The 27,548-nt window shown below is 50.2% G+C and overlaps 1 protein-coding gene across 2 annotated transcripts; it reads right to left on the bottom strand.

The window, feature by feature from the left end:
• Nucleotides 1–1,884: 1,884 nt before the first annotated feature.
• On the bottom strand, nucleotides 1,885–27,103 carry FLOT2 (flotillin 2; the record flags this gene model as incomplete). Of its 2 annotated transcripts, none has more annotated exons than XM_080712304.1 (11): nucleotides 1,885–1,923; nucleotides 2,036–2,185; nucleotides 2,486–2,669; nucleotides 3,041–3,255; nucleotides 3,333–3,452; nucleotides 3,554–3,667; nucleotides 3,786–3,904; nucleotides 6,551–6,674; nucleotides 10,079–10,169; nucleotides 13,889–13,970; nucleotides 27,055–27,103. In XM_080712304.1, the coding sequence occupies 11 exons, from the start codon at nucleotides 27,101–27,103 to the stop codon at nucleotides 1,885–1,887; spliced, it is 1,287 nt and encodes a 428-aa protein (XP_080568430.1). The 2 variants fall into 2 exon arrangements, with proteins under 2 accessions (XP_080568430.1, XP_080568429.1); XM_080712303.1 differs by lacking the exon at nucleotides 10,079–10,169 and adding an exon at nucleotides 8,521–8,611.
• Nucleotides 27,104–27,548: the final 445 nt, after the last annotated feature.

The following is a 27,548-nucleotide window of genomic DNA, read 5'->3' as shown; positions in this document are numbered from 1 at the left end:
CCCGGGTTTCATTCCCAGTACCCCAAGCTTGGAGGTAGAATGGCTCTGAGTTCAATCCCCAGTACTGGAAAAAAAAAAAAAAAAAAAAAAAAAGGTTTTTCACTAGATTGCTAAGAATCTTGCTAAATTGCTAAGGCTGGCCTTGAACCCAGAATTCTTTTTTTTTTTTTTTTTTTTTGGTGGTACTGGGGTTCCTGGAAGCCCTTCTATCTCCGGGCTACACTCCCAGACCTATTTTTACATTTTTATTTGGAAACAGGGTCTCCTAAGCCAGTGCGCGCGGCTGGCTTCGAACCTGCGTGATCCTCCTGTCTCTGCTTCCCAAGCGCGGGGATTACAAGCGTGCGCCACCACGCCCGGCATGAACCCAGAATTCTTCTGTTTCAGTCTCCTAAGAACTGGATTACAGGTGTGCACCACCATGCCCGGCTCCTCTACATCCTCACTGCAATGGAGCTGGGTCTCCCAGTCTCAGATCTGGCTCTGTACCAAGGCCCATTGCGGCTGCGCTCCAGGCTGCTTCTGAGGCAAGGCCAGTGTGCTGATGCCCCCTGGTGGCGAGGGCAGGGAGAACAGGCTATGCGGGCAGGGCTTTTGGACCTGGTTGGTTCTTGGTTCTCAGTTCCTCCCCTCACAGAATACACGACACTGAGGGTGGGCGTAGAGATCTTTATTTTAAGAGGAGACAGGCAGTGGGGCAGTGCACTGTTCAAGCCCCAGGCCAGACATGCAGCATCCACATGCAGAACAGCTACACAGGCTGGGGCAGGGCCGCGGCTCGGGGACTGGGACTGTGGGACACTCACAGCTCCCTTGGCAGGATGCTGGAGCCCGGGGCTCTTCTGCCTATACTGGCACGATTAGAGAGAGGATGGAGCTGCTTCCCATGGCTGGAACCCAATCCTTCTGGCCAGGAAGAAAGATGGCACAAAAGGAAGGGTTTGGCCAGTGTACGGCACTTGATTCTGTTCAGGATTGGCACAGCCTCGCCCACTGGAAGCGCCCCATAGCTAGGACAGTGTGGAACTAGCAGGAAGAAGGCCTATCTATATACTTTCCTGTCCCCAACAGGGCTAGATCCTGACCCTAGAGAGGCCTAGCAGAATTGGGACCAAGACCCATCCCACCTCCCAGGGACACGTCCAGGAAGGGGACCTCGAGCGCGAGCAGGGAGGGCCTCTGAAGGCAGTAGTAAACTGAGCAGTGCTGTAGACAAGAGGCCTTGCTCTGTGCCCCTGGAGAGGGGAGAGAAGAGTAGGAATGAGAATGGGCCTGAGCCTGGGGAGGGAGGAAGGGAGGAAGACAGCCCTAGGCCCTGTAGGTCATGGCTACCCAGGCCTAGGAGGGCAGGAGTGGGTGGGCTGTGGGCTTCCTGGGCCAGGGTTTAGGCCTGGGAACATGAGGTCAGGAGGAGAGTGGCTGTCCTACCCAGAACCCCTGCACTCCTGCTTAGCTCTGGCCAGGGCTGCAGGGAGGGCAGACGGATACACAGAGAACTTCAAGGCACCAGGATTCTGAGGAGCAGCAGGGCCACCCCCCACTGACAGACAGTGACTGTAACAAACATCTTTAGTTTGAACTATGTGATGAGCATGGGGGTGGGAAGAGGGAGAGAAAAAGACAGAATAAGACACACAGGGAGATGAGGGTGGAGCGACAACTAGATGAGTGTGGCAGTGATGGTGACAGTGTGCACAGGGAAGAGTGGAGGAAGGGCCAGACCGGGGAGAGGGCAAGACGGCAGGGACAGCCCGAACACGCAGCCTCCTGGTCCCTACACAATTAGGCACCAGAGTCAGTAACGTTCCTGTTGTCCCTGTGGTGTTAAAACGGGCGCAGGAGGGAGGGCGGGCAGGTGCTGAAGGGCGCGGGTCTGCAGGAGCCTCACACCTGTGCACCGGTGGCGTTCTTGATCAGGGGTATCTGCAAGTACAGGAGACGCCATGAGGCCTTGGCTGCGGGACCCCGAACCCATCGGCCATGGCCAGTCCAGTGGGCTGCCAGGTAAGCCTGCGGCAGCCAAGCAGGTACACACCTTTGAGAGGTCCACCCCTGTGAGGGCATGCACAGAGGCGGGTAGCTCAGCCAGCAACCGGTTCACTTCTGAGGTCACTTTGCTGCTGTCCCCGCTGAGAACCACAATCTCATCGACTTTGGTCAGTGGAGCAGCAATTTTGGAAGCAATCTAGGAGGGGAGGGAGGAGAGTGTGGTTAATGCCCTCACTCCAGCACCTATGGAGCCCCGCTCCCTCCCTCCTCCCGCTCAGCCACACCCCAAAGCAGCCTGGGTGGTCCTAATTTGCAAGTCAGAATAGGATAGTCTTTCTGCCAAGGGCCTGGGCCTGTTGGGAGGGTTCCTGACCTGCTGCCCAGTACTTTTACCATTTAAGCCTTCCAGCTGGCCTGTGGATGCCTAGAGTGGTTCTGGCACTTGCCCTGATCATCAAGCAGGGAGATTTGACCTTTGGGTGGAGTGGAGCCTCACCTGGGGCAGGGCCTCCAGCACCAATGCCATCTTGGCTGCATCCCCATATTTCTGGTAGGCCTCAGCCTTGAGCTTCATCCGCTCCGCCTCTGCCGTGCCCATGGCCTCGATGACTGCTGCCTCCGCTTCCCCAATTTTGCGGATCTTCTCAGCTTCTGCCTGTGCCAAGAGGACTTGCTTCACCCTGGGGAGCCCAGGCCAGGCAGATCAGCAAGAGGTGCCAGGATCCCTTTAAACCTTGCCTGGGGACCAGCAATCAATCTCTCTACCCTTCTGTTCTGGTGGCTGTCAGGGGTGGGAGATATTTAAGGGGAGTGTCCTGGCCGGCTGGCTTGGGCTCAGTGGGAGAGAGGACCAGGATGTCCTCTGTGCAAGCTCTTTGCTGCACTCCCTCCTTTATCTACTTAGTTCTACAAGGTGGGAGGTGGGATTATCCTGTTTCACAGGGAAGGGCAGACACTGGGAAAAGTGGCTTCCAAGCTGTGGTCAGAAGGGTGGAGAGGGCAGAGGAGCCTAATGAACCCAAGGCCCGACTCTCAGGTGGGTGGCTCTCACTTTTCGCCCTCGGCGATCTGCTGTATCCGGTGGGCCTCGGCCTCGGCGGGGCGGCGCACTGTGGCAATGAGCTCCTTGTCAGTGCGCAGGATCTCCTGAGCCTCCACTGCGATCTGCTTCTTGCGCTGAACAACTTCAATCTCAATCTCTTCCTGCCTGATCTTCTGCTGCTCGCGGGCCCCTTGCAACTCATAGGCCAACTGGGCCTCGGCTGTCTAAGGCAGGAGGGTTGGCACGTTAGAGGCTGGCTAACCCCACAGAAGCCCCACGCAGGGGAGCCCTGGCCTCTCACCTTGATGTTGACCTCCTCACTGAAAGCTGACTTCTGTAGTTCAAAGGCTCGCTTGGAATCAGCGATCTTGGTGTCTGCCATAAACTTCACATCCAGCATCTCCTTCTTGCATTCAGCTTCCTGGGAGCAGGAGAAGCAGGTGCTGAGGGTCCTCTGAGGGACTATGGTCCCATTACCCCTGAACCCCCGTCCCCAAGGGTAGAAAGGAAACCCCCATGTACCCGGATGCCTGCATCCCGCTCAGCCTCAGCCACGCCAATGTCAGCATCTCTTTGTACCACAGCAGTCTGTGTCTTGCCCAGGGAGCTCAGATAGTCCACTTTGTCGTATACGTCCTGGGGAGGGAAAGGACGGTCATCCTAGGGAGCAGCCATGGGCACAACGGTCCTCCCTACACCTAGCCTCCATCTCCCAGATGGACGGCAAAGGTATGGACTTCTTGTCACACCTCACCTTGATGGTGAAGCTGAGGATCTCGATGCCCATGCGGCCGACATCAGGGGCTGCCACTTCCCGTACCAGTTTGGCAAACTGGTCCCGGTCCTGATAAATCTGCTCCACAGTCAGGGTTCCTGGGAGGAGAGAGATCACAGGCTTTTTCTCCAGGGACCCAAGGAGCTCGGAAAGGGAGGAAGTATGCACACAGAAGTCTGAGCTGGGTCTTCCTGGGCTTTCTTTTCAGCAGTCTTTATTTATTTACTTTTTGTGGTACTGGGGATTGAACCCAGAGGCATTCTACCTCTGAAGTATACCCTCAGCTCTATTTTATTTATTTATTTATTTATTTATTTATTTATTTATTTATTTATTTATTTATGGTACTGGGGGTGGAACGCAGGGGCTTTTCTTGGAAACAGGGTCTCACTAAGTTGCTGAGAGCCTAAGTAGCTGAGGCTGGTTCAAACCTCGGCGATCCTCCTGTCTCAGCCTCCCAAGTGCTGAGATTATAAGTGTGCGCCACCACGCCCAGCTTATTTTTTATTTTGAAACAGTCTCACTAAGTTGTAGAGGGCCTCACTAAGTAGCTGAGACTTGCTGTGAACCTGTTATCCTTCTGTCTCAGCCACCACGTCTGGCTTTAGCAGTGTTTAATACTGAGTGAATCTAGGATGGATAATAAAGTGTTACAAGGACCAGATGTCTCAGCAAACTGTACCATCTACCATAAAGCCCCTCTGTTTTTTTTGGTACTGGGGATGGAACCCAGGGGCATTCTATCTCCGACCTACACCCCCAGCCCTATTTTTTATTCTCTCTCTCTATATATATTTGTGGTACCAGGGATGGAACCCAGGGACATTCTACCTATGAGGTGTACCCCCAGCCTGATCTTCCTTCTTCCCTCCCTCCCTCCCTTCCTTTCTGTACCAGGGGGACATTCTACCTCTGAGGTATGCCCCCAGCCTGATTATTTATTTATTTATTTTGGTGGTACTGGGGTTCCTGGAAACCCTTCTACCCCCGGGCTACACTCACAGACCTATTATACACACACACACACACACACACACACACACACACACACACACACACACATTTTAATTTGGAAACAGGGTCTCTTAAGCCAGCAAGGCTGGCTTCGAACCTGCACGATCCTCCTGGCTCTGCCTCCCAAGTGCAGGGATTACAAGCGTGTGTCACCACGCCCAGCCTATTTTATTTATTTGTGGTACTGGGAATAGAACCCAGGGGCATTCTACTTCCTAGCTACACTCCCAGCCCTATTTTTCAGTTATTTATTTATTCATTTTGTGGTATTAGGAATGAAACCCAGGGGGTTTCTACCTCTGGGCTATACTCCCAGAAACTTTTTTATATTTTACTTGGAAACAGGGTCTGAGTTGCTGAGAGCCTCACTAAGTAGCTGAGGCTGGCTTTGAACCTGTGTGATCCTCCTGTCTCAGCCTCCCAAGTGCTGGGATTACAAGTGTGCACCACCACACCCAGTGGTTTTTATTTTTTGAAACAGGGTCTCACTGAGTTGTGAAAAACCTAAGTAGCTGAGACTGTCCCTGTCTGCAAACCGCGATCCTCCGGTCTCTGCTTCACGAATACTGGGATTAAAAGCATATACCACCACGCCCAGCTCCTTATTCTTTATTTTGAAACAGGGTCTCACTGAGTTGCAAAGGGCCTCACTAAGTAGCTGAGGCTGTGATCTTCCAGTCTCAGCCTCTCAAATGCTGGGATTACAAGCGTGTGCCACCTTGCCCAGCTCCCCTTTTGAATAAGTTTTTTTCTTTTTCTTTTTTTTTTTTTTTTCAGTATTGGGGATGGAACCCAGGGGCATTCTACCTCTGAGCTATACGCCCAGCCCTATTTTTTATTCTTGTTTTTTTTTCTTTGTGGTACTGGGGGTGGAACCCAGGGGCTTTTCTACCTCTGGGCTATACTCCCAGACCTATTTTATATTTTATTTGGAAACAAGCTCTCACTAAGTTGCTGAGAGTCTAAGTAGCTGAGGCTGGCTTCGAACCTGGGCAATTCTCCTGTCTCAGCCTCCCAAGCGCTGGGATTACAAGCGTGCATTACCACTCCCGGCTTATTCATTATTTTGCAACAGGGTCTCACTTAGTAGCTGAAGCTGTCCACAAACCTGTTATCCTTCTGTCTCAGCCTCCTGAATGCTAGGATTACAAGCGTGCCCAACCATGTCTGGCAATTTTTTTTCCCCTCTTTTTGGTCTTAGAAACTGAACCCAGGGCCATGCACATGCTAAGCAAACACTCTACCACTAAAGTGCATCTCAGCCCTCCTGGAATTTTTTTTTTTTTTTTTTTTTTTTAACTGGGGATGGAACCCAGAGGCATTCTACCTCTAAGCTATACCCCTATCTTTATTTTTTATTCTTTTTTTTTTTTTTTTTTTTTTTTTTGCAGGTCTGGGGATGGAACCCAGGGGCATTTGACCTCTGAGCTATACCCCCTGCCCTATTTTTTACTCTTTATTTTGAAACCAGGTGTCACTGAGTTGCAGAGGGCCTAAGTAGCTGAGGCTGTCTTATTCTTTATTTTGAAACAGGATCTCACTAAGTTGTAAAGAGCCTCACTAAGTAGTTGAGGCTGCCTGCGTGCTCCCCCATGCCCGGTCACCTAAAGTTTTGAGATACTTGAGGGAAAATGTTTTGGCTTGAAACTTTAGTGGGACAGGCTTCCACCCAGCCCTGCTGCGCTCATCCCTGGCCCTGGTGTGGGACCAGGTGCGGGGCAGGGCCTCACCGAGGATGGAGCGCAGGTGTCCCTCCAGGGTCTGGAGGACGACGTTCTTGATGTCCTGCACGTTCTTGCCCAGGAACTGCTCGCAGGCCACGGCCAGGAGCTCCTTCTCCGTCATGATCTTCACCTGTCAGGGTCACAGAGGTGCCTGAGTCAGGCTGGAAGGAGGCAGATGGAGGCCTAGACCCAGAGATAGAGGCTGGTGGCTATGCTCCTCCCCTCCTTTGTGACTTGGAGGCCCTGGGAGCACAAGGCAGTTGGAGTGTCTGAGGCCTCTGGTAGGGAGATGGAAGCCCAAGGAATTGATTTCTTGTGGTACTGGGAATTGAACTCAGGGACAGTCTACCTCTGAGCTACATCCCCAGCTCCATTTTATTTTTATTTTCAAACAGGTTCTTATAGTTGATGAGAGTCTCACTACTTGCTGAGACTGTCCTCAAACCTGTCAACCTCCTGTCTCAGCCTCCCAAGCACTGGGATTATAAGTATGCACTACCAAGCCCAGCTTTCAAGAAAAAAAAAAAAAAATGTGTGTGTGTGTGTGTGTGTGTGGTACTAGGGATTGAGCCCAGGGGCATTCTACTTCGAGCTACACTTCCAGTCCCATTTTGTTTAATTTGAAACAGGGTCTCACTAGGTTGATAAAAGAGTCTCACTACTTGCTGAGGCTGTCCTTGAACCTGGGATTACCAGTGTGTGCCACCATGCCTGGCTTTCAAGGAAAAAAAAAATTTTTTTTTTTTTGCGGTACCAGGGATGGAACCCAGGGGCATTGTACCTCTGAGCTACACCCCAGCCTTAATTTTTATTCTTTATTTTGAAACCGGGTCTCACTGAATTGTGGAGGGCCTAAGAACTAGTTGAGGATGGTCGCGAACCGTGATCCTCCTGTCTCAGCCTCCCAAATGCTGGGATTGCAAGCGTACGCCACCCTGCTCAGCTAGTCTTTTTATTTTTATTTATTATTTATTTATTTATTTTATTTTTTTGTGGGTCTGGGGATGGAACCCGGGGCATTCGACCTCCAAGTTATACCCCCTGCCTTATTTTTTATTCTTTATTTTGAAACAGGGTCCCACTAAGTTGCGGAGGGCCTCACTAAGTAGTTAAGGTTGTCCACAAACCGCGATCCTCCTGTCTCAGCCTCCCAAGTACTGGGATTTCAAGCATGTGCCAACATACTGGGCTTGGAACAAGGAATTGCTACATTGCGAACTCTGTCTTCATTGTCAGCCCCAGGTGTTGACCTGGCCTCTCTCTCAGGCCTTTGGGGTTCATCTTCCTAACCCTCCAGCCCACCGATCCATCACTAGCCAGCCCCTCCCTCACAGACTCGCCACATGTGGGAGGCTTTCAGGCTGAGGGACAGTGTGTGAAAAAGAGAATAAGCAACAGGGATGCAGAGTCAGATGGAGCAGGGAAGAGCAGGTCCCAGTGGTACACAGATGGTGCCTTTTCTCTCAAGGTATTTGGCCAACTCCCTCACCAGAGGCCTGTGACACCACTAAGCCTCACTGCCTGCAAAGTGGAGAGGTAGATGAGGGTGAGACGACCCTCCTGGGTGCCTGGCTGGGGATATAACACAGCCTCTGACTCTCAGAGCTCCTCTGCCTTGGAGGCCTCTCCCTCTGGGCCAACCCTCTCGCCCCTGCCTATGGAACAGGGAAGGCCTGGAATCTGGGGCCTGATATATCCAACACCTGAAAAGAACGGGGGCTGGTTAGTGAGATGGGAGCCCCCAGCACTGGTTCGGTCCCTCCAGGGCCACTGAGGAGAGAAGATGTGTCTGTTAGTCCTGCTGGGTGGCCAAGGGGGCCAAGCGAGCATGTTCTGCTGGTGACGACCCTCTCGTGTGGGGGATGGCAGGGGCACCGGAGAGACTGCCCTGACTGCCGGCCTCTCCTCCTCCCCCAACCCCAACACAGGGATGCGGCACCTCCACGGACATGCGCGGGGCTGCTGAGTTACTATACCTGGGCGACACCCGTCACAGTTAAAGCTACCCCCTCAGCCGTCTCTACGTCCTCGCAGCGGGGCTGCAACGTCATAATCTCTAGGGAAATCCTGCCAAGAAACGCAAAACAGGGGCATAGGTCTGGGGGCCCAGGGCCTGGGGTGTGCGGCAAGAGTCAGATGGGCCAAGGGTCCTGGTGAGAAGGGTGGGGGGGACTCTCCAGGGCTTGTAGCTGGTGGTGTGTGAGGAGGGTGTGGGCAGAGAGGGTACGGGAGGCTCCAGGGAAAATGGGGTGAGCAAGCTCCATAGGTACACATGCATCCTCCGTTTAAGTCAGCCTGGCTTGAGTTCTGAGGAAAAGGTAGGAAGAGAAGTGGCCATGGCGGTCTGGGGCCGACGGGTTGGGGGGAACTTAGGTGGAGCTGTATGTGTTTGTCCTAGGGCAGCGAGCGGTCACTCGTACTGCAGGCGATGGGATGGAAGCTGTCCATGGGCACCATGTGAACATCCCCCAGGGGCTCTCACTCATTTCTTGGATCTAGTCAGTCTCTCAGAATGTCCCAGGAGGCTGTCTAGAAAGCTCTGTCTGGTAGCAAGCCCACTGCCAGGTCAAGACAGAAGCGATCCTGCACCTGCCCCCTTCCAGGAATGCCTTCTCTAGTCCTTCTACCTGGCCAGAGGCTATGGCTTGAAGTCCCTGTGGAACTGGGCCAAGACAGATCACGTGGAGAATATACACTGGGATCACACCAGAGCCTCCAGCCAAGCAGAAAGAGCCGATCTGCTCAGATAATGTGATTTCTCAAGTGTCTACGTTCACTCAGCTTAAAAGGGGCCTGGGCAATGGTAGATGCTTCAAGTGTCATGGTGGGTTTGGAGGGGCTGGTGTTGCTGGGGTGTTGAGGGAGGCCTGGACCCTACCTGTCCTGAGACTCTAAGCCCCTTCTCATCCTCTGCATTGCAGCCTGCCTTCCCAGGGCTACCAGGGCTGATGAAGTGGGATGGTGTCCTTCCCTGTGAGAGCTGGCGGAATGGGTGAGGAAAGGAATGGTGGTTCTGGATTTTTGCCCCTAGGAGGCTGACAAGCAGCTCAACGCTGAGGAAGGGGATGTGCAGGTGCTGTTTAGGCCTCTTCTGGCCTGGGGACCCACTGAGAGGGCTCTGAGGGGGAAAGACTTTCGGGTGTTCACCGCTGTATTCTCAGGGCCCAGTCCCGACAAAGTGCTCAGTAGAGTAGGTTTCTCAGAACAGAAACCTACTTGGAGTTGCTTAACATTCTAGCTTGGAACAAATCTCACCAGCTAAGGCTGCATGGTAATAGGCGTGGCATCCAGAGACACCACTAGTCGACTTGGGCAGAGCTCCCAGAATCCTTTGCTCTTTCCTCACTTCCAGTACCAATGGGAAGGGCCCTGGGGATCTACAGGGATCCATCCTGCACCCAGAGCAGCAGAGATGGAGACAAAGGAGAGGGAGGCACTCTCAGGAGGAGAGTTCATCTGGCTCCTGCCTACCAAGCCCCGTAGGGCAGGAAGAGAGACGGTTAGACACAGAGGAGGAAGCAGGTGGGTTATTACCTGTGCAACCCCTGTTACGAATAGCGGGACCCCCTCCGACGTCTCAATATTCTCACAGCGACACAGGATGGTCATAACCTCCAGAGACAGTCTGAGGAGCAGCCAGGGGGCGGGGAGAGGTAGGGACAGGAAGGGTAGGAGGGGACATAGCAAACACACACAGTGGTTACCAGATAAGCACCAACCTGACATGTAGGGGCAGCTTGGGGTGCTCAATACTTCCATCCTCCCTGCCAGCTCAGCCAAGGGCTGCAGGAGGAAAAGGGCTCCCCTCGCTGGCCTGAGGCGCCGGGTCTCTTCTCTAGCCCCCATCCCCTTAGAGTGAGGAACCGCTGGGCTGGGGGAGATGCCTGCTAGTGGCCTGGGCCCAGGGCTTGAGACAGAATGCCCAACCAAGTCACATTCCCAGAAGATTCCTGCCATAATCTGAGAAACTTAGCCTTAGCTCCACTCTGCTAACATGGGAAAACCTGTGCTTCCAGAAACTGGGAAGAGGTGGCCACTCTGGGGATTAAGGAGCCACAGCAGATAGCAAATCTTGCTCGAGGCACGGACCCTCGAGGGTTGTACTACATATCCCTAAGATGGCGATTTAGGGCCTAAAAAGCCCAAAGAAAAGTTTGACTGTCTGAATTGAGGGTGGGGAGTCAAGGAAAGTTGGAGAGAAAGTGCTCCTGCCAGATATTCACAAGGACCCATGGAGACGATGGAATAGTTCACTTTGGAAATTCCAAAGCCAGGCACAGGCAGAGAAAGGAGCGGCAAAGAAAACACAGTGCTTGAAGCTCTCCTGGCTGCATGCAGGTGTGCAGGTGGTGGTCTGGGCAGTGGCAGGCTGTGGGGAGTGTGGAAGAGTGCCTTACACCTGAAGAGGAAGGCTGAGGCTGAGGGGAAGAAGCAGGTGGGTGGGGATCAGGAGCTGCTCAGAGCGCCAGCCCCAGAGCCGAAGCCATGCAGACATGCAAAGGATGCCTTCACCTGAGCCCCTAACACTGGCACCTTTGAGCCTGAGGGGACGTGTGTGTGTTCACACGTGCGTGTACCTGTCACTGGGGATTGAATTGAACTCAGGGGCATTCTAGCTCTTACCTACATTCCAGCCCTATTTTATTTTTATTTTGGACAGGGTCTCACTATGTTGATGAGTCTACTTGCTGAGGCTGCCCTTGAACCTGCAACCCTCCTGTCTCCGCCTCCCAAGAACTGGGACTAAAAGTGTATCATCAGTCCTACTTCTTTTTTTTTTTTTTTTGAAGATTTAAAGAAGTTTATTAGAAAGATAGAAATACAGAAAATAGAAATATAGCCCCATGCCAAAATGGCATGGGGGGGTGACTCGAAATGAATACACCCTCAGTCCTACTTCTAAGGGGACTCTTTTTTATTTTTTTAATTTTAATTTTTTCTTTTTGGTGGTACTTGGGGTTCCTGGAAACCCTTCTACCTCCGGGATACATTCCCAGACCTATTTTTTATATATTTTTTATTTGGAAACAGGGTCTCTTAAGCCAGAGAGGCTGGCTTTGAATCTGCGCTATCCTCCTGTCTCAGCCTCCCAAGTTCAGGGATTACAAGCATGCGCCATCACGCCCGGCCTGAGGGGACTCTTGACTGGGCTCAGACAGGAACCCACCAAGCTCTGTTCTGGGCAAGGAGTGAAGGAAAAGGGAAGGAAGGAAGGAGGGAAAGAGGGAAGGAGGGAGGGAGGCTGCAGTTCAGATGCCAGGGGTGGAGGGATTGCTCAGGTAAGGGAGAGAGAGAGTGGCCTCAGGACAGTATAGGTCGTCACAGCAAAGTGCAGGGACTTCTCTGGGCCTGGAGGAAGAATGTCTGATACTTGGGCAGGGGACAGACCCTGAAAGGGAGTTCTACTCTAACCTGAGAGCTCCTGCCAGCCAAGGGTTATTGCCAGCCTGTGGAGATGTCCCTCAAGTGGGATGGGGCAGGGGAAGGGGCTGCAGCCCAGAAAAGGGAATAAGAAGGGGAAGGACTGTAGACTCAGACTACCCAGTAAGTGTGACCAGAGGAAAGACATGGAGCCCGAGGTCACATTCTTAAGATGAAGTACAGGCCCCCATTTCTCATTCCAAGCCTGCTGCCAGGGACACTGGTCCTCCTGTCCTGGGGCCCTGCTCCCTGGAGCAAGACGGGTGGGTGGCAGGGGACTAAAGATGTGGAGAAAGGTCTCCAGGGGTATCACCCTCGTGTTGGATGCCTACTCAGGAAGGCCACTGGGCAAGTTACAAATGATCTGGGCCTGGCTGTGAGTGGGAGTGTTTGAACAAGATGCTCTGCGGTGCTGGGACGGCATGGGATGTAGGGTGACAGTGTCTCAGGGAAGAACTATGATTTCTGGCAGGCCAACTGATGGTCGGTAGAAATTGTGGCTATTATTATTTTCAGACATTTGCTCAGGCAGGGTAAAGTGAGGGGAGAGACAGGAAAATGGGGAGGGCTGCTGGGAAACCAGTGATGTTGAAAAGTTGTGACATATTCCCCATCCCCCAACCCGAGCAAACACCCTTAGACTTCCAGGAGCACCCCACTGTAGCGGCTCAGTGCAGACATGAGCTTCTCTTTGCTGACTGGTGGGGGATGGATGGAGGGGGTGTCTGTTGGAATTTCCACGGGTTCCCTTTGGGATGCCCAACCCCCTCCCAACATGCCCATACCTATACAGCTCTGCTTGCTGCTTGGGTCCTGGATTGGAAGGATCTGCCCTCTCTTCCATCTCTCATAATTAGAAAGGGGGTGATGACAGAAAGGTGGCTGGCATGCCGCATCTTCTGGGTGGACAGTGAGGCAGCGGGAGAGGCCAGGTCTGGCCCTCCACTGGGTTCTGGACAGGGCACAGTAGCAGGGCAGCTGGACGGTGGGCACTCTGGGGAGCTGAAATCTCCTTCCCTCTAGAGCAATTTAGGAGGTCTAGACCTGTTGTGCTGGTCCCAGCAGCAGTTCCTTAGATCCCCATCCCGTCTCAAATCCACTGTGAGCAGAGTACTTTTTTTTTTCCCCCTATGTGGAACTGGCGATTAAGCCCAGGGGCATTCTACCTCCAAGCTACACTCCCAGCCTGATTCCTTCCCTCTCTCTCTCCCTTTCTTCCTCTCTTTCTTTCTTTCTCTCTCCCTCCCTCCCTCCCTCCTTCTTTCTTTTTTTGTGGTACCAGAGAAGGAACCCAGGGGCATTCTACCTGCAAACCATACCCCAAGCCCTATTTTTTATTCTTATTTTGAAACAGGGTCTCAGTAAGTTGTGGAGGGCCTTACTAAGTAGCCGGGGCTGGCCGCAAATCTGCAACCCTCCTCCAAGTACTGAGATTACAGGCGTGCACCACCACACCAGCCTCCCAGAGCACTTCTGACTATGCATTTGTTCTCTGCATTAGCCTCTACTGGAATTGTCCTAGGGCCTGCATGGGTGAGGACTTGTGTCTGGGCTCTATTCAGTCTTTCTTCCTCTGTATACCCCCTCTGAACAGAGTGCCTAATTAAGATTTCTTGAATAACTTTGAGCTAAAACTGAGACTCTGCTTTGGTATAATCCCAAATTCTTTGGGATTGAAGCGATGTCACCTCCTGGAGAAAACAGCCAGTAAGGAGGAGGTGCCCAAGGACAGAGCTTCCTGATATGTGACCCCCGCATCTCTGTGCAGTCCATTTCACCTGTTCCTTAGGGCAATCCTCCCACCAGAATGGAAGGTGGCAAATGGCAGGTGCTCTAGCTGACCTGTGGAGGTGAAGTGGGGATGCTGGAAACCCCTTTTCCTTGCCCACCAGGAGGACAGGCTCTGGAGACCCCGGCCCTTACCTCTGAGTGTCGGAGATACACCACCAGGCCCAGGCCCAGCCGCCAAACACGTACTGTTTATAGTCAGAACCACAACAGCCCCCTGGAGAGCAAAGCAAATCATAGCTGGTCAGTCAGTTCCTGGGTCTGTCTAAGCCCGCCTCTATGACAGCAACTCTGGACCTTTATTTGCTGAGATTTGACAACAACTACTGTTGGGCACCAGGTACTGGGATTACACAAACATTGGAGACAAGTGATTTGGAGACTCGGAATCTAGTTTGATAGATGGACAATTTGAATAAAATCCAGAGGATAGAAGAGGTCAGCAGGCAGGGCGGGCTTCCACGTTTTATTCAACTATTCATTTATTTAACAAATGAGTTTTTTTCCTATGCTCAGGATATAGATAAGAATTCTCCATCACGCAGGAGGCAAGACAAGGAGGAAGAAGCATTTCCTGGGTTGATCACAACACCACATGACTCACCTGTTGTCTCTGTGGGAAGGACAGAGAAATGCAAAGGGGTAACACTTGGCAGGGGCTGGTGGGAGGGAGAGTCCTCGAGCCAAGCTGACAGCCTCAGTCTGCCTGGCAGACAATCTTAATGAGAGCCAGGCATGGTGGCGCACACAAGCACTTGGGTGGCTGAGACAGGATTACAGGTGTTTTTTTTTTTTTGTGGTGCTAGGGTTCCTGGAAGCCCTTCTACCTCCGGGCTACACTCCCAGACCTATTTTTACATTTTTATTTGGAAACAGGGTCTCCTAAGCCAGCGTGCGCGGCTGGCTTCGAACCTGCGCGATCCTCCTGTCTCTGCCTCCCAAGCGCGAGGATTACAAGCGTGCGCCACCACGCCTGGCTAGTATTACAGGCTTGAAGTCAGCCTCAGTAACATCTCAGTGAGGCTGGCACTCTTCTTCTAGCGCATTACGAGTGACTTTGTTCCCTTTGCAGGAGCAGGGTGGAAGCAGGGCCTCAAAACTATGGCTCATTTGTGGTACTAATGGGAAAAGCGAGGGGAAAGATAAAAGGAACCACTTTTGAGAAAGGAAGTGGTTCCTAGAAACTGCACATCATCTAAGCAGCGAATTCAGCCACAACCTAGACGTAGGCTGTGGACACACTCAGCTTGTCCTCCACCTAGAAATGAGAAAAATTAATTCCTAAGATTCTTGTAGTGAATTTTCCTGTTAATGCCAAAATTACTCATCAAGAGAAACTTAGTAGCCAGGCATGGTGGCGCACGCTTTTAATCCCAGCATTTGGGAGACTGAGACAGGAGGATCAAGGTTTGAGGACAACCTCAGCTATTTAGTGAGGCCCTTGGGAACTCAGTGAGACCCTGTTTCAAAATAAAAAAATAAAAAATAGGGCTGGGGCAGCCAGACATGGTGGCACGGGCTTGTAATCCCAACATTTGGCATGCTGAGACAGGAGGATCCGGGTTCAAGTCAGCCTCAGCTACTTCATGAGGCCCTCTGCAACTCAGTGAGACCCTGTTTCCAAATAAAGTATAAAGTATAAAATTGGTCTGGGAGTATAGCCTGGAGGTAGAAAAGCCCCTAGGTTTCACCCTCAGTACCACACACACACACACACACACAAAAAAAAAAAAAAAAAAAAAAGAATAAAAAATAGGGCTGGGGGTGTAGCTTAGAGGTAGAATATTCCTGCGTTCCATCCCCAGTACTGGGGAAAAAAAAAATAGGGCTGAGGATGTAGCTCAGAGGTAGAATATTCCTGAGTTCAATCGTTCAATCCCTAGTACCGCAAAAACAAACAAACAAAAAACTTTAGTAATTACTTTTAGGATCTTTGAGATTTGAGAAAGCTGCCATGTATATTGATAAATCTAATAAAATAAGGAAATAAAAAAAACTTTAGTAAAAACTGGAGAGGCAGTTAACTTCCAGTAAGAAGAAATGAATCATAGGAAATGGGATTTGGGAGAGCGCCAGAGGGTGTGGTCATTCCCATGTTCACTCTCTTGGATTTAGTGAAAGCTTCAGGGTGTTTGCCTCCCAAGGGCAGTTTCTCATAGTTGGGTTACAATGTCACCGAGGACATATGCAGGGGACAAGGCAGAAAGGGGGCCGAGGGATCATGGAGTGCCTTCTGCACAGGCCAAGGAGCTGTGCTCGGAGCTACGCAGGCGCGATGGGGAGCTGCACAGGGGTGAAACTGGAGAGTGGCAATGCTAAGCCTGGCTTGGTGGTGCATGTTTGTAATTCCAGTATTTGTGAAGTTGAAATAGGAGGATCAAGGTTTAAGGCCAGTGTCAGCAGCTTAGGGAGACAGACACACACACACACACACACACACACACACACACACACACACGTGAAGCAAGTGACAAGGATACGTTGGCCTTTTAGAAACAAAGACCACTTTGCACATAGAGGAAGTTACTGAAGTCAGGGAGACTGGAAAAGAGCCTTTATTTTATTTTATTTATTTTGTGGCACTGGGGATTGAACCCAGGGGTATTATACCTGAGTTACATCCCTGGCTCTATTTTATTACTTTATTTTGAAACAGTCTTGCTAGACTGATGAGAGTCTACTTGCTGAGGTTATCCTTTTTTTTTTTTTTTTTTTTTTTTTTTTTGCAGGCCTGGGGATGGAACCCAGAGGCATTTGACCTCCAAGCTACATCCCCCAATTTTTTATTCTTTATTTTGAAACAGGGTCTCACTGAGTTGCGGAGGGCCTCACTAAGTAGCTAGAGGCTGTCCTCTGGTATCAGCCTCCCAAATGCTGGGATTACAAGTGCGTGCCGTCATGCTGGGCTTTGAGGCTATCCTTGAACCTGGGAAACTCGTGTCTCAGCCTCCCAAACATTGGGATTGCAGGTGTGTGCCACCATGCTTGGCTTGGATAAAAGCCTTGTGCAAGACGGGCGTGGTGGTGCACGCTTGTAATCCCAGTACTTAGGAGCCTGAGTCAGGAGGATTGCACAGGTTTGAAGCCAACCTCAGCTACTTAGTGAGGCTCTCAGCAACTTAGTGAGACCCTGTTTCCAAATAAAGTATAAAATAGGTCTGGGAGTGTAGCCTGGAGGTAGAAAAGCCCCTGGGTTCCACCCTCAGTAAAACACACACACACACACACACACACACCCCCCAAAAAAAAAAAAGGATAAAAACTCAGGCTGGGTATTTAGCTCATGGAGTAGAAAACTTCTGGATTCAATCCCCAACACCCCCCCCCCAAAAAAAAAAAAAATGAGCTGGGGCCGGGTGTGGTGGCAAACACTTGTAATCCCAGCATTTGGGAGGCCGAGACTGGAGGATCGTGGTTCGTGGACAGCCTCAGCTACTTAGTGATGCCCTCCGCAACTCAGTGAGACCCTGTTTCAAAATAAAGAATAAAAAAGAGGGCAGAGTGTATAGTTCGGAGGTCAAATGCCCCTGGGTTCCATCCCCAGATCTGCCCCCCCCCCAAAAAAAAGAGCTGGACATTGTGACTACTCACACTTGTAATCCCAGTACATGGGAGGCTGAAACAGGAGGATCCCAGCTTCAAAGACAGTGTCAGCAAGTAGTGAGGATGTGGAATGCTTCTGGGTTCAATCCAGAGCACCACAAAAACAAAAAAACAAAAAACAAAAACCAGAACAAAGCAAAATACAACAACAACATCAAACAGATAAGGAATACTTAGCCTGTAGTTAAAGCAGAGTCAGGAATAAAAAACCAGCCTCACATTGTGGGCAGGAGCAGTAAGAGGTCTGAGGTCTCTGTCTCTCTAGGGTACAAATATCTGTGCACCGGGCTGTTATTCAAAGTAAGTCATTAAAGGCTCATTTGCACTTAGATGTGCTGCAGGGAGGCCTCTGAGGACAAGCAGTCCATCTGAAACCCAAACCATCTTGGGCTCAAGTAAAATTGGAAGAGGGCCCAAAATCACTGATTGTTCTGCATCTTTGGGTCAGATGGGGCTGGGGTAAGGCTGTCTCCAGGCAGCTCCCGACTTCTCAATGTGATGTGGGAGGAGGTATGGTGGTGGTGGGGTTAGTGGGAAGAGGACAGGGTGGCTGTCTGTCCTTTACCTTTGACCTTGGGAACAGGCTGCCACAGCTTAAGCTGCGTGCTAGCCAAGGGCAAAAAGGTCAGGTTTCCTGGGGCAGCAATAACAGAAAGATGAGACTGGAACTACAAGCTTGTAATCTTAGTATCTGGGAGGAGACAGGAGGACTGCAAGTTCGCAGCCAGCCTCAGCTACTTAGTGAGGGCCTCTGCAACTTAGTGGGACCCGGTTTTAAAATAAATAATAAAAAATAGGGCTGGGGGTGTAACTTGGAGGTAGAATGCTGCTGGGTTCCATCCCCAGTACTGAAAAAAGAAAAGAAAAGAGCGAGAGAGAAAGCTGAGACTGACAGGCTGCCCTGCTTCCAGCAGCCCCTCCTTTGGAAGGTATCTTCCAGCTTCCTGGCCACTCTGAGTGCTATCCCAAGGAGACAGCTAGGTGCCTCTTCCCTGACATCTCTAGCTCTCAATAATCTTTTTTTTTTTTTTTTTTGGTAGTACTGGGGATGGGACCCAGGATATTCTACCTCTGAGCTACATCCCCAGCCCTAGTTTTTATTCTTTATTCGAAACAGGGTCTCACTGAATTACAAAGGGCCTAAGTAGTTGAAGCTGTCCATGACCCGTGATACTCCTGTCTCAGCCTCCCAAATGCTGGGATTATAAGTGTGTGCCACCATGCCTGGCTCTAAGCTCTCATTAATCTTGAGGCCTGAAAGTTTCTCCTAATTTTCTCTTCTCCTTCCCTTCCTCTTTTTTTCCCCTCCCTTCCTCCCTCCCTCCCTCCCTCCCTCCCTCCCTCTCTCTTTCTTTCTTTTCTTTCTTTCTTTCTTTCTTCTGTGGTATTGGGGATGGAACCCAAGTGACATCCCCAGGCCTATTTTTTTTTTTTTTTTTTGGCAGTACTGGGGATGGATCACAGGGGGCATTCTACCTCCAAGCTATACCTCCAGCCCTATTTTTTATTCTTTATTTTGAAACAGAGTCACACTGAGTTGCAAAGGGCCTCACAAAATAGCTAAGGCTGTCCGCAAACCACGATCCTCCTGTCTCAGCCTCCTGAACGCTGGGATTACAAGTGTGCGCCACCAGGCCCAGCTTCCTCAGCCCAATTTTCTTTTTTTTTTTTTTTTTTTTTTTTTTGTGGGTCTGGGGATGGAGCCCAGGGGCATTCAACCTCCGAGCTACACCCCCTGACCTATTTTTTATTCTTTATTTTGAAACCGGGTCTCACTGAGTTGCAGAGGGCCTCACTAAGTAGCTGAGGCTGTCCATGAACCACGATCCTCCTGACTCAGCCTCCCAAATACTGGAATTACAAGCGTGCGCCACCATGCCCGGCTTCCCAGCCCAATTTTTAATTTTTTATTTTGAAAAAGGGTCTCACTGAGTTGCAAAAAACCTCACTAAGTAGCTGAGGCTGTACGTGATCCTCCAGTCTCAGCCTCTCAAATACTGGAATTATAAGCATGTACTATCACGCTCGTCTCCCTTCCTTCCTTCCTTTCTTTCCTTTTTTTTTTTTGGCACTGGGGATTGAACCCAGGGGCATTCTACTTACAAGTTACACTCCCAACCTTATTTTTATTTGGAAACAGGGTCTCATTAAATTGCAGAGAGGACTGTTTATTGGCACTCATAACCATAGGAAATACTTAATTTCAGTCACAGTGAAAATAAAAAAACATACTCTTCCCCTTCAAAAGGATTTTCCTTTGAATTTTCAAAAGTAAAGAGAAAATCAGAGCCTGGTATGGTGGCACACTCTTGTAATCCCAGTACTTGGGAGGCTGAGACAGGAGGATTGCAAATTATCCCCAAGCCTCAGCTACTTAGTGAGGTCTCTGCAGTTTTGTGAGACCCTGTTTCAAAATAAAGAATTAAAAAAAAATAGGGTTGGGGGTGTAGCTTGGAGGTAGATTACCCCTTGGTTCCATCTCCAGTAAAACACACACACACACACACACACACACACACACACACACACACACACTCACCTATACTGCAGAGAGACAGACAGACAGATAGACAGACAGACACAGAGAAAAAGTAAAACATAATGGCACACATTTGTAATTCTAGTACTTGGGAGGCTGACACAGGAGGGTCAAAGGTTCAAAGCCAGCCTCACCAACTTAGTGAGGCTCTCAGGAACTTTGTGAAAACCTGTTTCCAAATAAAAAATAAAATAGAAGCCGGGCATGGTGGTGCATGCTTGTAATCCCAGCATTTGGGAGGCTGAGACCGGAGGATCTCGGTTCGCGGACAGCCTCAGCTACTTAGTGAGGCCCTCTGCAACTCAGTGAGACCCGGTTTCAAAATAAAGAATAAAAAATAGGGCAGGGGGTTTAGGTTGGGGGTAGAATGCCCCTGGGTTCCATCCCCAGACCCGCAAAAATAAATACATAAATAAATAAATAAATAATAAAATAGAGCTGGGGGTGTAGTCCAGAGGTAGAAGGTTTCTGGGTTTCATTTCCAGTAACCCCCACCCCCGCCACACACTATAGAAAAACGTTTTATGCTACAGAGTGAAGGAAAGAAGTCAGATTAAATAAAAAAAAAAAAATAGCTGGGCATGGTAGTGCAGGCTTGTAATCCCAGTACTTGGGAGGCTGGGACAGGAGGATTGTAGGTTTCAGGACAGCCTAAGCAAGTAGTGAGACTTATCAACCCAGCAAGACTTTATTTAAAAAAAAAATAATATAGGGATGGGGATGTAGCTTGGAGGTAGAATGCACCTGGGTTCAATCCCCAGTACTCCCCCCACCCAAAAAAAAAAAAAGCTGGGGTAATGGTGCACACTCGTAATTCTAGTATTTGGGAGGCTGAGACAGGAGAATGACAAGTTCAAGGACAATTTCAGATTCTTATCAACCTACTGAGAATCCTGTTTCCTTTTTTTTTCTCTTTTTGGTGGTACTGGGAATGGAACCCAGGGGCCTTTTACCTCCGGGCTACACTCCCAGGCCTATTTTATATTTTATTTGGAAACAGGGTCTCTTGAGCCAGCTGAGGCTGGCTGTGAACCTGTGCGATCCTCCTGTCTCAGCCTCGCAAGCGCAGGGATTACAAGCGTGCGCCACCCTCCCGGCTCAATTTTTTTGTGATACTGGGGAAGGACCCCAGGGTCATTCTACCTCTGAGCTACACTCCCAAACCTATTTTTTATTCTTTATTTTTAAACAGGTTCTCACTGAACTGCAAAGGGCCTTGCTAAGTAGCTGAGGCTGTCTGCAAACCACAATCCTCCTGTCTCAGCCTCCCAAATGCTGGGATTATAAGTGTGCACCACCACGCCTGGCTGAGACCTTGTTTCCAAATAAGAAATAAAATTGTGCTGAGGGTGAAGCTCAAAGCAGAATGCCCCTGGGTTCAATCCCCAGTACCAAAAGAAAAGCATGCAAAACATGTATCATCATTCTCCTGCTCAGAGTGGGCTGAGAGTGAGATGCCTTTGGATTTATTTATTTATTTTTTGTGGGCCTGGGGATGGAACCTAGGGGCATTCAACCTCTGAGCCATATCCCCTGCCCTATTTTGTATTCTTTAATTTGAAACAAGGTCTCTCTAAATTGCAGAGGGCCTAAGTAGCTGAGGTGGTCCTTGAACCAGGATCCTCAGGTCCCAGCCTCCGAATGCTGGGATCACAAGTGTGCGCCACCACGTCTGGTGTGCCTCTGGATTTATTATTTATTTAGGTGGTACTGGGGATGGAACCCAGGGGCCTTCTACCTCCAGGTTACACTCCCAGACCTATTTTATATTTTATTTGGAAACAGGGTCTCTTAAACCAGCTGAGGCTGGCTTCGAACCTGCGTGATCCTCCTGTCTCAGCCTCCCAAGTGTGGGGATTATAAGCGTGCGTCACCACGCCCGGTTGCCTCTGGATTTATTTATTTTATTTATTTATTTTTTGGTGGTACTGGGGGTGGAACCCAGAGGCTTTCTACTTCTGGGCTATACTCCCAGACCCATTTTATATTTTATTTGGAAACAGGGTCTCACTAAGTTGCTGAGAGCCTCACTCAGTAGCCGAGGCTGGCTTCGAACCTGTGCGATCCTCCTGTCTCAGCTTCCCAAGCGCGGGGATTACAAGCGTGCGCCACCACGCCCGGCTGGCCTCTGGATTTAGATGCAAGTGTGAGGGGCACAGAGAACCAGTGCAGGCAGGCCTGGGAGCAGCCTAAGAGGGAATGCACCTCAGCTCAACTGTCTCAAATCCCAAGGTACCATTATGATGGGCATTATCCTTCCTATCCTCTCTGCCTGTCTTCTTTTTTTTGTACTGGAGACTTAACTCAGGGTGTTCTACCTCTGAGCTACACCCCAGTCTTTTCTTCTTTTTTCTTCTTCTTCTTCTTTTTTTTTTTTTTTTCCAATACTGGGAATGGAACCCAGGGACATTCTACCTCCAAGCTACACTCCCAGCCCTATTTTTTCTTTATTTTGAAACAGGGGCTCACTGAGTTATAAAAGGCCTCATTAAGTAGTAGGCTGGCCATGAACCTGTGATCCTCCTGTCTCAGCCTCCCAAATGCTGGGATTACAAATGTGTGCCACCATGCTTGGTTTTTCCTTTTTTTATTCTTGTGTGTGTGTGTTGCTGGGAATTGAACCCAGGAGCATTCTACCACCAAGGTACACCCTCACCCTAATTTATTTTTATTTGGAAAGAGGTTCTTGCTAAGTTGCTGAATCTGGCTTCAAACCATGGATCCTGCTGTCTCTGCCTCCCGAATACTGGGATTATAGACAATGTGCCACCATGTGTGGCTCCTTTTATTGCATTTATTTTATTTTTGTGGTAATGGGGATTGAACCCAGGGGAATTCTACCTCTGAGCTACATCCCCAGCCATATTTTGAAACAGGGTCTCACTAAGTTATAGAAGGCAATGCTAAGTTGCTGATGCTGTCAGTGAACCTGCAATCCTCCACTCTCAGCCTTCTGAGGACTGGGATTACAAGAGTGTGCCACTACTCCTGGCTTTATTCTTATTTTGAAACAGAGTCTTGCTAAGTTGCTGAGGGTCTCTGAAATTGCTGAGGCTGGCCTCAAACCTTTGATTCTCCTGTCTCAGCCTACCAAGTACTAGGATTACAGGTATGTGCCGTCACACCCATCTTCTTGACTTTCCTTAACTCTTGCAACTCAATTCTTTTTTTTTTTTTTTTGGTGGTACTGGGGATTAAACCTAGGGGCATTCTACCTATGAGCTATACTCCCAGCCCTATTTTATTTTTTATTTATTTATTTTTTTTGTGGTATTGGAGAATGAACCCAGAAGAATTCTACCTTTAAGTTACACCCCTAGCCCAACTTTATTCCTTATTTGGACACTGTGTTGCTAGGTTGATGAGAGTCTCATTACTTGCTGAGGCTGTCCTCAAACCCATGACCCTCTTGTTTCAGTATCCCAAGTACTGAGATTACATTTGTGTGCCATCATGCCTGGAGCTCTCAATTCTTAGAGTGGCTTCTCTTTCTCACTTATTTTTTTGGTGGTACTGGGGTTCCTGGAAGTCCTTCTACCCCCGGATACACTCCCAGATCTATTTTTATTTGGAAACAGGGTCTCTTAAGCCAGAGAGGCTGGCTTCGAACCTGTGCAATCCTCCTGTCTCCGCCTCCCAAGCACGGGAATTACAAGTGTGCGCCACCACGCCCGGCCCTTTCCCACTCTTAAAACAGCTTCCTAGTCAGCCTTGCATTGGCTATGGCTGGAGGAACAGGTTCCCAGTAAATGGAAGGTAGAGAACAGCTCATCTAAGGGGGTCCTTTTATCCCATAGTCTCAAGATTTTCATAGGAGCAGAATTGAGGATTTTTTTTCCTTGTGGTATGGGGGATAGAACCCAGGGGCATTCTACCTCCGAGCTATACCTTCAGCCCTATTTTTTTTTGGGGGGGAGTACTATGAATGGAACCCAGGGACATTCTACCTCTGAGTGACACCCCAGCCCTATTTTTTTTTTTCTTTATTTTGAAACAGGGTTTCACTGAATTGGAAAGGGCCTCACTAAGTAGCTGAAGCTGTTCACAAACTGTGATCCTGTTGTCTCAGCCTCCCAAATGCTGGGATTATAAGTGTGTGCCACCATGCCCGACTCCTATTTTTTATTTTGAAGCAGGGTCTCAGTGAGTTGTACAAGGCTTCACTAAGTAGCTGAGGCTGTCTGCAAACCACAATCTTCTTATCTCAGCCTTCCAAATACTGGGATTAGGAGAGTGGGCCATCACGCCCAGCTAGAATTGAAGATTTTGTCTCCTCAATCTAGAGTCAGCTTCCTGAAAGGAATTAAACAAGAAAAAAGAAAGTGCACACAGAGGTGGTACATGTTTATAATCCCAGGAGCTCAGGGGGCTGATGCAAGAGGATCTCAAGTTCAAGGCCAGCCTCAGCAAGTAGTGCAACTCTCATCATCTAGTGAGACTGTTTTAAAATAAAAATAAAAAAATATCACTGGGTGAGGCGGCATTCACCTGTCATCCTAGTACTTGGGAGGCTGAGACAAGACAATCACAGGTTCAAGAACAGCTTTAGCAAGTAGTGAGACTCATCAACCTAGTGAGACTTGGTTTTAAAATAAAATAAAATCAGCCTGGGAGTGTGGCTCAGAGGTAGAATGTTCCTGGGTTCAATTCCCAGTAACACACACACACACACACACACACACACCACCACCACCACCACCACCAACAACAACAACAATAAAAAATAAATAGGGCCGGAGATGTAACAGTGATCGATCAGTTTTGGGTTCAATCCACAGTACAGGGGGGAAAAAACAGCAGGTTTGCAATTTTTTTTTGTTGTTGTTGGTGTTTGGGGTAGAACCCAGGGGCTTTCTACCTCCGGGCTATACTCCCAGACCTATTTCATACCTTATTTGGAAACAAGGTCTCATTAAGTTGAGAGCCTCACTAAGTAGCTGAGGCTGGCTTCGAACCTGAGCGATCCTCCTGTCTCAGCCTCCCAAGCGCGGAGATTACAAATGTGTGCCTAGCTCTATTTTATTTTGAAATAGGGTTTCACTAAGTTAATGAGGCTGGCCTTGAACCTGTGATCTTCCTGTCTCATTGTCCCAAGTACTTGGATTACAGGCATGGGCTACAACACCCAGCTACCCCTAGCACTATTATTTATTTATTTATTTGTTTGTACTGGGGATTGAACCCAGGACCATTCTACTCTAAGCATCCCCAGCCCTATTTTTTTTTTTTTTTTTGCAGTAGTGGGGATTGAACCCAGGGGCGTTCCACCTCTGAATTACACCCCTAGGCCTATTTTTTACCCTATCTATCCATCTATCTATCTATTTTTTTTTTTTTTTTTTGCAGTACTGGAGATGGAACCCAGGGGCATTCTACCTCCAAGATACACCCCCAGACCTATATATTTATCTCAGCCTCCCAAGCGCGGGGATTACAAGCATGCGCCACCACGCCCAGCTCCCAGCCCTATTTTTTATTCTTCATTTTGAAACAGGGTCTCACTGAGTTGTAAAGGGCCTCACTAAGTTGCTAAGGCTGTCCACGAACTGCGATCTTCCTGTCTCAGCCTCCCAAATGCTGGGATTACAAGTGTGCACCACCATGCCTGGCTCAATTCTTTATATTTGAAACAAGGTCTAAGTTGCAGGGGGTCTCACTATGTAGCTGAGCCTGGCCAAGAACCTGTGATCCTCCTTTCTCAGCCTCCTAAGTACTGGGATTACCAGTGTGTCACCACACCTGGCTGCTGCTGCTTCTTTTTTTGCGGTATTGGGGAGGGAACCCAGGTCATTCTACCTCTGAGCTACATCTCCAGGCCTAGTTTTTATTCTTTATTTTGAAACAGGGTCTCACTGAGTTATAGAAGACCTCACTAAGCAGATGAGGCTGTTTTGAGAACTGCAATTGATCCTCCTGTCTCAGCCTCCCAAATGCTGGGATTATAAGGGTGTACCACCACACCCAGCTCCTTTTTGTAATTTTTTTTTTTTTTTTTTTTTTTTTTGGTGGTACTAGGGGTGGAACCCAGAGGCTTTCTACCTCCAGGCTATACTCCCAGACCTATTTTATATTTTATTTGGAAACAGGGTCTCACTAAGTAGCCGAGGCTGGCTTCAAACCTGTGCGATCCTCCTGTCTCAGCCTCCCAAGTGCAGGGATTACAAGCGTGTGCCACCACGCCCGGCGTAATTTTTAATCTTTAATTTTGAGACATGGTCTCTCTAAACTGCCCATACTGGCTTTGAACTTGTGATCTTCCTGCATCAGCCTCCCAAATTACTTGGATTACAGGCATCTACCACTATGCCAGGCATGGGGTGGGTTTTTTAAATCTCTCCCCCAGGAGCAGGGTAGTACTCAAGGGAGAGCTTGATTTTGAAGTCCAAACTGGACCTAAGGCCATGTGTTGGGGCAAAAGGTCCCAATAGACTTATCACAACTCCATAAGGGCGAGCAGCTATAAGCCCTGTCTCAGGGCTTTTATCTTCTTTGGTAGCTAGTCCTACTAACTCTGCACACAGACTGAAAATCAGCTCTGATGGTGGGTAGTAAGTAAGGCTTCAGGGATTCCTACAGCTGCAGGCCTCCAAGCTGTCAGGCAACAGGCACCTCCCTAGCACCTGGGAGTTAGGGGCTAGACAATCTGGTGGCTTGAAAGGCTTCTGCTACTTCCAAAGACATCTTCAATACACACTGTAAACAGCAGCCTTCAAGAAGCGACCTACCTTCCTCTTCCCCAAGCCCCACCTAGACAGAGATGCTGGAAGTTGCAGCATTTTGCAATTCGGAACAGCACAGCCCAGGGGCGGGTTTCCCAACCTGTAGAGGCCGCCCGCTTATCTCAGGGGCGGGCGATGACGGTAAACCCCGGCAAGCCCCGGCCTGCTCGGAATTAACGGGTCCCACGGCGCTGGGAGGAAGGGCACGCGTCTCGGGGCCTCTCCCAGGCAGCACCTGCTCTCCAGGCTGCGCGACCCACCCCGGCCCTGCGCGCTGCCATCCAGCCGAGCTGCCGGCCCCCTCCCAAACCGCAGCCCACCGTGGCTAGGGGGGAGGGAAAGACCGGGGAAGCCGCGCAGCGAGCGGGCGCCCGGGCCGGGGTGCGGGACCCTCGCCCGCCACCCAGAGCCCCGCACCACCTTCGTCGCCGTCCGCTCACCTGAGACCACCAGCGCCTCGTTGGGGCCCACCGTGTGGCAATTGCCCATGGCGCCGTCCGCCGGGCCCGGAGCCGCACCGACTGCGCCGAGCGGCGGGTCCGCAGAGCCGCGCCCGCCCGCGCCCCTCCCCGCGCCCGCCCGCCGGAAGTGTGGCGGCGGAGGGCGGAGCCGCCGCAGCCTTGGCAGTCAACTCGCTTTATTGCGGGGGGCTCCAGATCGCGGGCCCAGCCCTGAAACGCCCCCGAGGACGGCCCCCCAAGCCCCTCGGGGCACCGCGGTAACAGCTGCCCTGCCTCTCCTCCCAGCACCCACCCGCGTCAGACCCTGGGTTCAAATCCCAGTCCCCGCTCACTGGCCCCTGGTGAGTCCCTCCCGCGGAGGCCTAATCCCGTCTCTGTAAAATAGGGGTGATTTAACTTCCCAGCTAGACATTTGCAAAGGACTCGGTTCAGGAGTTCTCAGCCTTGGCAGTGCATGCAACTACAAAATTTTC

The sequence above is a fragment of the Muscardinus avellanarius genome (genome assembly GCF_963383645.1).
Source record: "Muscardinus avellanarius genome assembly, chromosome: 16".
In the NCBI taxonomy this organism is placed as follows: Eukaryota; Metazoa; Chordata; class Mammalia; order Rodentia; family Gliridae; genus Muscardinus; species Muscardinus avellanarius.
Note: the sequence above shows the minus strand (reverse complement) of the source record. Positions and strands in the feature narration are given on the sequence as shown.